Raw genomic sequence first — 9,330 nt, forward strand, 5'->3', positions numbered from 1 at the left:
CGGGAGTGCTTTCTCGCGCGCTCCTCTTCTAACCGCCACTCGGCTGTTGCGGGTCTTAGCAGATGGTACCTTTTTTCTACCTTCCAAGAGAGATAGGGTCGGCATAGGGTTTGAAAAACATCTGAGAAGAGAATTTAATTTTTTTTTATACGTTTTAACTTTTTTTTTTTTGGTTTTTTTTTTACTGTTCGGGAGACGTATGCGTTTTCCTGACTGGAACCAGGTTAGGTTCCAGTGTAGTCAGTTTCCCGCCGCGTGAGGATGAGCTACGGCCGACCTCCACCCGACGTTGAAGGTATGACTTCCCTGAAGGTCGACAATCTGACATATCGCACCTCCCCTGAAACCCTGCGCCGTGTGTTTGAGAAGTACGGCCGGGTGGGAGACGTCTACATCCCCCGTGATCGCTACACCAAGGAGAGTCGTGGTTTCGCCTTCGTCCGCTTCCACGACAAGCGTGACGCCGAGGACGCCATGGATGCCATGGACGGAGCCGTGCTGGACGGACGCGAGCTGCGCGTGCAGATGGCCCGCTATGGCCGCCCCCCGGATTCGCACCACAGCCGGAGAGGTCCCCCGCCCCGCAGATACGGCGGCTATGGACGGAGGAGCCGCAGGTGAGACGCAAGGTTGCCGAGCGGCCATTTTTAGCTGAGGGATGCACACGCGGGGTGTGGGCGGACTTAATCACGGTATCTTGCAGCCACTATAGAACTGGTCTCGCTTTTGTTAAGCGAAACAGAGACCTGGTATCGCTCTGGATTCGCCGAAGGCCACAACGCACGTGGTGCCTCTGGAGGTTGGGGCTAGGCACCTCCTAAACGCTAGTTAGTATACCGACACGGAACTTTTTGATTCCAAACTAGGTTTAGATAAGCTACAGAAAAGTGAACATATGTTTTTGAAAGTGTTTAGTATTTTTAACCAAACATCCTGGGAAGGAAGGAGGGGGTGGGTAGTCATGGTGCATTCAAGGGAGTTAGTAAAGCAATTTAATTTTGCTGTAACTATTGGCGGTCTTGGTAAATGCGTTTTGTACCAAGTGACTTCTCATGGTAGGAATGTGATGTCGTAATATGCATTCACCCTTTAGTACCCCTGGCCCCGAGGTATTTTGGTGCTTTGTGCTTACCCTTCAACACAAGGGAGTAAATACTAACCAAACTTGTTTTGCAGTCCCTAAATACTTAATGTGTTTTTTGTTTGTTTTTAGCCCCAGGCGACGCCGCCGTAGTAGATCTAGAAGCAGGAGTCGTTCGAGATCTCGCAGCAGATCACGTTACAGCCGATCCAAATCCCGATCCCGCACCCGCTCTCGTTCCCGCTCCAGCTCTAAGTCTAGGTCTGCTAGGAGATCCAGGTCCAAGTCAAAGTCTTCCTCCGTGTCAAGATCACGCTCTCGATCCAGATCGAGATCCAGGACATCGCCTCTACTTTCAAAGCGAGAATCTCAGTCTAGGTCTCCATCAAAGAGTCCTCCGAAATCTCCCGAAGAGGAAGGAGCAGTTTCGTCGTAGGACCATGGTAATGTGTGCAATGATTGAGGATTATTTACAAATGTACTATTTGGCATTAAACTATAATTTAAGGATAGTATTAAAGCTGGGGAGAATATTAGGCAGCTGGTAAGTTATTAACCTTTTAGATAATACAATTTTTATTGGGAGTATTGGTCTGTTAAGCTTGTTTTAGCCAGCTAAATAAAATTAATTTCTTGGTGGCTTTCTATTAACTATTCAAGATTTGATTCCCTAAATTGCTAGATATATTTTTAAGCTTTGTTTAGCTAGACTGTACTAATTCTGCTTTTCTAAAGTGTGCATTTTGAGCCTGCCTATGAATGATTTTATTTTTTTTTTTTTTTACTGTTTTTATCCAACATCTGCATTTTCCCCTTTAAAGCTGCGGTCTCCTGTTTGCTAAAAGAATATTGGCCAGTATTGCAGATTTTAACTGATTTGGCCTGATCTCCAGGGACCTGTTTCTGTGGGCGGTGTATTGGAGCAGGTTTGTCTTTAAATGTTAAAGATGCACTATCCTTTCTTGTTTCTCTGGAGGAGTACCTGAAGATCAGTCAATTGGTTGAACAGATTGTATATCTATTTTGCTGGATGGGCATTCTAGCAAAAAAATATACAACCAAGCCAGAATTTCAGTAGTGGAACCTTTGTTCGGATGGTCTGCTGGGTAGGGAAAGGATAGTGTGTCTTTAACCCCCTAAAATTGTTTGATCTGCTTACAACTATATGCAAACTACAAGAAATGGTAAATGTTTGAGATGTTTAGAAGTTCTTTTAATATCAGATGAACTTTTTAAATAGCTTAGTTTTCTGTAAAAGTTAAATTTTCTTATAGCCAATGCATAGATATGTAGTTTGACTTGTTTTTTTGTAATCTGCTGAGGGCAAATACTTAGGATCAATGGAATTTATCAAATACATTAGATTTTGGGGCTTAATTATGTAACCTGATTTTGCCCTAATGTCACTTTAATGCTTTTAAAATAATACAATTTGTTTTCAATATTGATGCACTTTCCTAGAGCAGTTAGACAAACCTCACATGTGGTAGTAAACTTAAGTAGTAAATTTAAATTGTTAAACTCTGCATCCTATTTCACATCACCCATATGGAAAATTCCTTGTGATTTGAAGAACTGATTACTGCTGGTGGTTATCCTATATTACTCAGACTAGTCTTATATATTGTGGTGAAGCATTTTTATTTTTGTGGTTCTTAAGGTTCTTTGCATTTTTTTCTTCAGACTCAAATTCATCAAATTAAAGAGAATACTCAGTGGACACTGGAATACAAGATCTAATTCTTCAGTCCATTGGAAAGCCCCATGGAACAAGCAATTGGCTGTGGAAAAGGTGGTTATTTGTAAAATTGTTTTTTACTACTTTAAGTTGTGCTTGAAATGGCAAACTTCACATTTTATGTGCCATTTTTTTTTTGCTGTTATTCCAATTTCTTGTAATTTAGTGAACGACTACAGATTTCATTATTGGCTTGGATTTTTGAGGTAAATTCAATTTTTGTTTATGCAGTGCTAATTTCTGTTAGGATTTTAATAAGGAATGTTGATGAAATTTTGCCTTCAGCTTTGTTTAGGAACCATGTGGTCATTAAACGCCTAAAAGCATTGAGGAGTCACCTTTGCTGACATTTAAATTAAGTGTTCCAGAAACATTTTCAAATATAAATACTCCTACATATGCTAATTACTTTCGATCTTTAAATTCAAAAACCAACTTTGTATAAAATGTTAAGTAATTTTTTGGAAAGGATTGCTTTATCCAGTTACAACTCTAATCTCTTCTCTTATGTATTTTTGTGCACTAGGCGCAGTTGTGTAGCAGTTGAGTAATGCTGGTTAGCTGTTAAGGTGGCGTGTTGCAGTGCAGAGTGCTTGGCTGTTTCCTGTTTTCTCCTGATTGCTCCTGTGTAACGACGCCATGTCATGCAGAATCAAATGGCTGTCCTGTTTATTAAAATGCCTGACAACTGCATTTCCAGTCACCCCGGGCCTTGCATAAAAATAGCGGAGCATACAGTAAGCACATCTAGCTGATATACACTTTTTTCCAGAATGGTAAATTTGACCATCCTCATGATGTATAAATTTGCTATATAAAAAGTTAAAGTGGTTCATTCCTTTGTAAGTACTGTGATTGTATCTTTGCTTAGACATTCTGTACTATAACCACTGTTCTGTAGTTAATAAAACATTTTCTTGGTGTGTTTCTCTAAATCTGTTTGAATTTCTTTCCTGCACGGGTATATGTAGTGCTGACGTCAGATTGAAATCTGACTCAGTCTCCAACTATCAGGAGCACATTATATCTAGCTCACAAGTATAGCATATTCAGAACCAAATCAGCCAGTTTACTACTGTCAAAGCTAACACACTACTAAAAATAATGAAAATTTAATGAAAGAGACAAAACAATCTTGCACGTCTGTTTTTCAATGTCACATCCTAAATTTATATTCCCTGCTAATTTTAGTTCCTGTAGTACCACAGATCAGTCCAGACTCCTGGGTTTTGCCTCCCTTCCTGCAGATGGAGACAGTTTTTGACTGACATTGCCCTATACATCAAGGTGCCACCTACAGTGTCAGTATTTGTCTCCAGCAGATGGTGGAGGTGCAAAATCCTACAGTCTGTGATAGTTTAAAAAAAAAAAAAGAGAAGACAGAATAGGAAGTTTCCTGAGCCTCCCAGGGGGTTGGCAGATCTGGTGGGACCACTCCCCTTGCTATTTGAGGCTGTGTTGAGCTGAGGGTCGGGGGCCCTGCTGACAGCAATCGGAGTGATAGAGGGGAGCCTGGTTCATTCACCCTGAAGGGAACAGGACTCTGTCACTTTTTGGAGTCTGGTTTGAAAAAAGAAAAGTTCCTTTGCCCTGTAGGTAGAAACAACTGACCGGGGCTGATTCTCTGTTCCCTCCGATGCTATTCTGCTGCCGACAGCTTTGCCAGTCCCCTGGGGTGGTTATAGCCGGCTTCTGAGGCCGTGCTTGTCTTTCGCGTGATGGGCTTTGCTCTGGGTGCTTCCCTGGTGGGGAGGGCAATTCACAAAGCCTGGGAGTCCTGTCTGGCGCGGCAGCCTTCTCCTGACCAGGAATGGAGGCCATTTTATCTGCCTCTTTGGCTACTGTGCGAACCACAACGTGGAAGGGGAATTCCCATCCTCCTTTATCCCCACAGCAAGGTTCCTCGGGGGGGGGGGGGGGGGGGCAGATTGCCTGAGGATTTAGTGCTTTTGGTGGAGGGGGGGGGGGGATTCAGACTCATTTTTTTCTCCAAATTTGTTTTGCTGCTTCACAAGGCTTTCAAAGCCAGGAAAGCACCTAGGAGGCATTCTGTTTGAGCTTCTCTCTCCAAGTCTGTTCAGAAGCCTACCAAGGAAGGGGGGTCCTGGGCACCAAGAGACCCAGGCTTCAGGAGGGCGAGGGGGCTGCAAAGGCTAAGTGCCCCCCTGAGGACCATGCCATCTTGACCCGTAGGGAACTCCTCTTCTGAGGCTTTGGAGCCTGATGACCCAAGGGATAAAGCACTGACGGGTGTCTGATTTGGTTGAAGGGTATGACCCTAAGGTGGTTTGCTTGTTCCATAAGAATGAGCTGGGCCCGCTTATGCTCACAGTTCTGGAGAAATTGGGCAATGAGACCCTTCAGGAGGACTCAAATGGGAGCTGTTGATCCAGTCATGTTGGGGCGACCCACTCCTTCCTTTCATCTCTTACTAACCTGCTTCGGGAGTGGGACACTCCAGACAGGTTTAACAGTCCAGTACGGTGATGGATAAGTTGTACCTACTGCCAGAAGAAGCGCAGGACCTCAAGGTTCCCAGAGTGGATGCGGCAGTATCAGCGGTCACCCAAGAAGACCACCAGCCTGGTGATGGGTGCTATGGCCCTAAAGGATATCCAAGATCTGGAGCTGCAGCTTAAGATATTTGAAGTATCAGCGCTTGGGGTGCGGGCTGCCATCTGTAGCAGTTTCACCCTGAGCCCAAGTCTTCGCTGGGTGCAGCAATTGCTGCTGGGCACGGCTCTCTGAGGAAGCTATACCTGTGACCAGAACTGAACATGATACCCAAGATGAGGTTTCACCATATGGAGTAGGGATGTGAATCGTTTTTTGATGATTTAAAATATTGTCCGATATATTTTAAATCGTCAAAAATTGTTAGAGCCGCGATACAATAACAATTCCCCCGATTTATCGTCAAAAAATCGTAAATCGGGGGAAGGGGGAGGGCGGGAAAACCGGCACACTAAAACAACCCTAAAACCCACCCTGACCCTTTAAAATAAATCCCCCCCCCCCCCCCCCCCCCCCCCCCCCAAAAAAAAATGCCTTAAATTACCTGGGGTCCAGAGAAAGGGTCCTGGTGTGATCTTTTACTCTCGGACCTCCGGTGCTTGTAGAAATGGTGCCGGCGCTACCGTACGGAAAAACGATTCGTGGCAGGAGATCGCTTCCGGACCCCCGCTGGACCCCCAGGGACTTTTGGCCAGCTTGGGGGGGGCCTCCTGACCCCCACAAGACTTGCCAAAAGTCCAGCGGGGGTCCGGAACGACCTGCAGTCGAATCGTGTTGTCTACGGCTGGCGCCATTTTGCACAAAACGGCGCCGGCCATAGACAACACGATTCGACTGCAGGAGGTCGTTCTGGACCCCCGCTGGACTTTTGGCAAGTCTTGTGGGGGTCAGGAGGCCCCCCTAAGCTGGCCAAAAGTCCCTGGGGGTCCAGCGGGGGTCCGGGAGCGATCTCCTACGCTCCTGACCTCGGGAGACAAAAAACAAAATGGTGCCGGCGCTACCTTGACCTGTCATATGACAAGGCAAAGGTAGCGCCAGTGCCATTTCTACAAGCACCGGAGGTCTGAGAGCAAAAGATCACACTGGGACCCTTCCTCTGGACCCCAGGTAATTTAAGGCATTTGGGGGGGTTCGGGAGGGTGGGGGATTTATTTTAAAGGGTCGGGGTGGGTTTTAGGGATGTTTTAGTGTGCCGGTTTTCGATTTACACGATTTTCACGATATTTAAAAAACCCAAACGGCGACGATCCGATTCCCTCCCCCTCAGACGAAATCGATCGTTAAGACGATCGATCACACGATTCACATCTCTAATATGGAGCAATACAGAGATATGATAATTCTGTTTTATTCTCTATTCCTTCCCTAATCCTAGTATTCTATTTGCTTTCTTGGCTGTTGCTGCACACTCAGCAAAAGATTTCAGTGTATTTTCAACTATGAAGGACAATCCAATTCCAGAGAAAGTGATTCAGCTTCATCAGATTAAAATCTTTCTCTTTTAAGATTGTCATTTCAGCAACTGGAAATTTACTGTCCCTGTTCTACTCTACCATCTCATTGCTCTTGTAAGACATGAAAAGCTTGGTGGAGAAACTTGAAAAAATCAGGAGAAAAAGCACTAGGGACTTCCTGCTTCAAATTACAAGGGAAGTCTAACCCCTGCAGTAATTTGAGTAAATACTGGACCTTAGTGAAGAAGTCCTAGGTGAATCCTCCAAAATGGCCATTGCATCCAAGTCAGCTGGTAATGGATCTCTGGGGCTGCAGGCACTTTGGGAGAAGGCTTTTGCTTACCTGAAGCCTTTCCAGAGGAAGTTTTCTTGGTCCAGAGAGTAGACTTAGCTAAATCAGGTGAATTGGATTTAAATCAGGTCTCCCCTCAGCTGTTGAGCACTTAGTGCCACAAATACCACGACAGCTTTTTTTTTTCAGACATTGAATCGACATGAAAGTAGCTTGAGGGTGTGACAGCAAAAGGGCTTACTGATGCCATGAGTAACTTCTTACTGGTTTGAAACACCAGTAACTTCAGACAGAAGTATTCAATCTTGCTGATGCAGAGAAGGGAACAATTAAAGGACTTGCTGTTAAGAGGTCAGTTCACTGCATGAGCATAGCTCACAAAACCAGCCTTAAACTACAGCTTAGAAAATGAGGCTGAAACTAAGAATAAAACTTCTCTGCTCAAGAAGTGATGAAGTCAGAAATTTCCAGCTAGTGCAGGGGTAGGGAACCTTTTTGCCTGAGAGCCATGAATGCCACATATTTTAAATGTAATTCCGTGAGAGCCATATTAACTACAACCCCCCCACCCCCCAGGACCTACCAAATAAATTTACTATAACTCCCCTACTCTCCTGATGCCCCCCAAGACCTCCAAAATTAATTTACTACAACCCCCAACCCTCCTGACCCCCCCCACGACCTGCTAAAAGTCCCTAGTGGTCCAGCAGGGGTCCGGGAGCGATCTCCTGGACTTGGGCTGTCGGCTGCCAGTAGTCAAAATGGCGCCAATGGCCCTTTGCCCTCATTATGTCACTGGGGTCGACCAATGGCAGCGGTAGCCCCTGTGACTGTCAGGCCGATACAGTAAGGAGCGGTAGGAGGAGGTGCGTTAGGGTCGGGCGCACCCGCGTTTGCTGCACACACAGTCCGGATTACCTACCGCTCGATACTGTATTATTTGAAATGACAGGTACCAGGAAGTGGATACAGGAGAAGGGCTGACTGAACCCTAACTCCCCCTCCAGGACTCCTGCCTCTCAACAGGCCAGGCCATCCTCCCCCTGAGCCCCAGCCACACCCTGACTCCCCCCAAACTTTCCACCAGCCCCTGCTCACCTGCCCTGGCCGCGTCCATCTCCCGCGCTGACAGCTCCGGAGCAGCCCCAGTCCTCTCTCCCCTCCTCCCGGGGGCAGGGGGCAGCCGGCGGCGGCGAGAGCGGCTTTGGCAGCCCGGGGCGGATCGGGCGCTCCCCATGGCTCCCTATTCTCTAAAAGGTAATGCGTACACGCCGTGACTCTGCCCCCGGGAGGAGGGGAGAGAGGACTGGGGCTGCTCCGGAGCTGTCAGCGTGCGAGATGGACGCGGCCAGGGCAGGTGAGCGGGGGCTGGCGGAAAGTTTGGGGGGAGTCGGGGTGAGTACAGCAGGTTATCACGTCACTTGGTACTTCACTCTTCCTGGGGCGAGTAAACCCTGAGTAGACTATGCTGCATATTTTTTTTCCCTTCTGATTTTCCCTTTTTCTCCTGGCTTTGCTAGTTCGTTAGGGGTTTTATTAACGTATATGTAATCTGGGGCTTCTGGGCAGGACTCACGGGAGGGGGGGGGGGGGTGAGGCTGTGTCTGTTGTTTGAGGTAATGGTATGAGTGAGGTGTGAATGGTATGCGTAGCTTGAATGTGAATGGGGATTGATTCGGGGGTTTCATTTGATTACAGGGGTGGATGCTGTTACTTAAAAGGAGACTTGCATAACCACTGTACTGATTGTTCTCTTGTTGGTTTCGATTTTCTTGTGTACTTCTTCGTGCTTGTGGAAATGCATGTGTTTGCAATAAAAATGATTTTTGCAAAAAAAAAAAAAACCCCTGAAAACTTGACTATTCACTAACACCCACTGTTTGACTGATACATCCAATTCATATTAACCAAGATAACCAAATCCGTCGTGAACAATACCCCCACCCCCTTCGCTCATTCCCCCTATAATACGACCAAGACTGCCTTTTGTGTGTCTGTCTTTGAAGTACAGCCTTAGTTTTAGAATGTTATCCTTGTTCACCCATGTACCTGCCTACCTTGTTATTCATCCTACATTTGTGTCTACCCCGTACACCGTTGTGATCTAGTGAGTCTCATTAGAAACGACTGTTTCCCTGTATGTACCTGGATCAGTCCAGACTCCAGGGTTTTGCCTCTCCTCCAACAGATGGAGACAGAGAAGTTTTAACGGACTCCGTCCTATACCCCCGAGGTGCCACCTAGAGTCTGT

At 46.3% G+C, this 9,330-nt stretch overlaps 2 protein-coding genes across 3 annotated transcripts in view; one reads left to right on the forward strand and one right to left on the reverse strand.

Annotated features, from left to right (window-relative positions):
• On the forward strand, positions 1-3,754 carry SRSF2 (serine and arginine rich splicing factor 2). Of its 2 annotated transcripts, XR_003856521.1 has the most exons (4): positions 1-617; positions 1,214-1,524; positions 2,765-2,873; positions 3,346-3,754. XR_003856521.1 is itself a non-coding variant. In XM_029600405.1 (3 exons), exons 1-2 carry the CDS (start codon positions 262-264, stop codon positions 1,515-1,517), a joined length of 660 nt encoding a protein of 219 aa, XP_029456265.1. In that variant the 5' UTR covers positions 1-261; the 3' UTR covers positions 1,518-1,524; positions 2,765-3,754. The 2 variants fall into 2 exon arrangements, 1 of the variants encoding a protein (XP_029456265.1); XM_029600405.1 differs by having other exon boundaries at positions 2,765-3,754.
• Positions 1-8,240, reverse strand: part of MFSD11 (major facilitator superfamily domain containing 11) — a 65,713-nt gene extending 57,473 nt beyond the window's left edge. Inside the window, exon 1 of the mRNA XM_029600403.1 lies at positions 8,178-8,240. The gene's annotated coding sequence lies outside the window, so the exon portion shown is untranslated. The remainder of the gene's footprint in view (positions 1-8,177) is intronic.
• Positions 8,241-9,330: the final 1,090 nt, after the last annotated feature.

The sequence above is a fragment of the Rhinatrema bivittatum genome, chromosome 4, assembly GCF_901001135.1.
Source record: "Rhinatrema bivittatum chromosome 4, aRhiBiv1.1, whole genome shotgun sequence".
NCBI lineage: Eukaryota > Metazoa > Chordata > Amphibia > Gymnophiona > Rhinatrematidae > Rhinatrema > Rhinatrema bivittatum.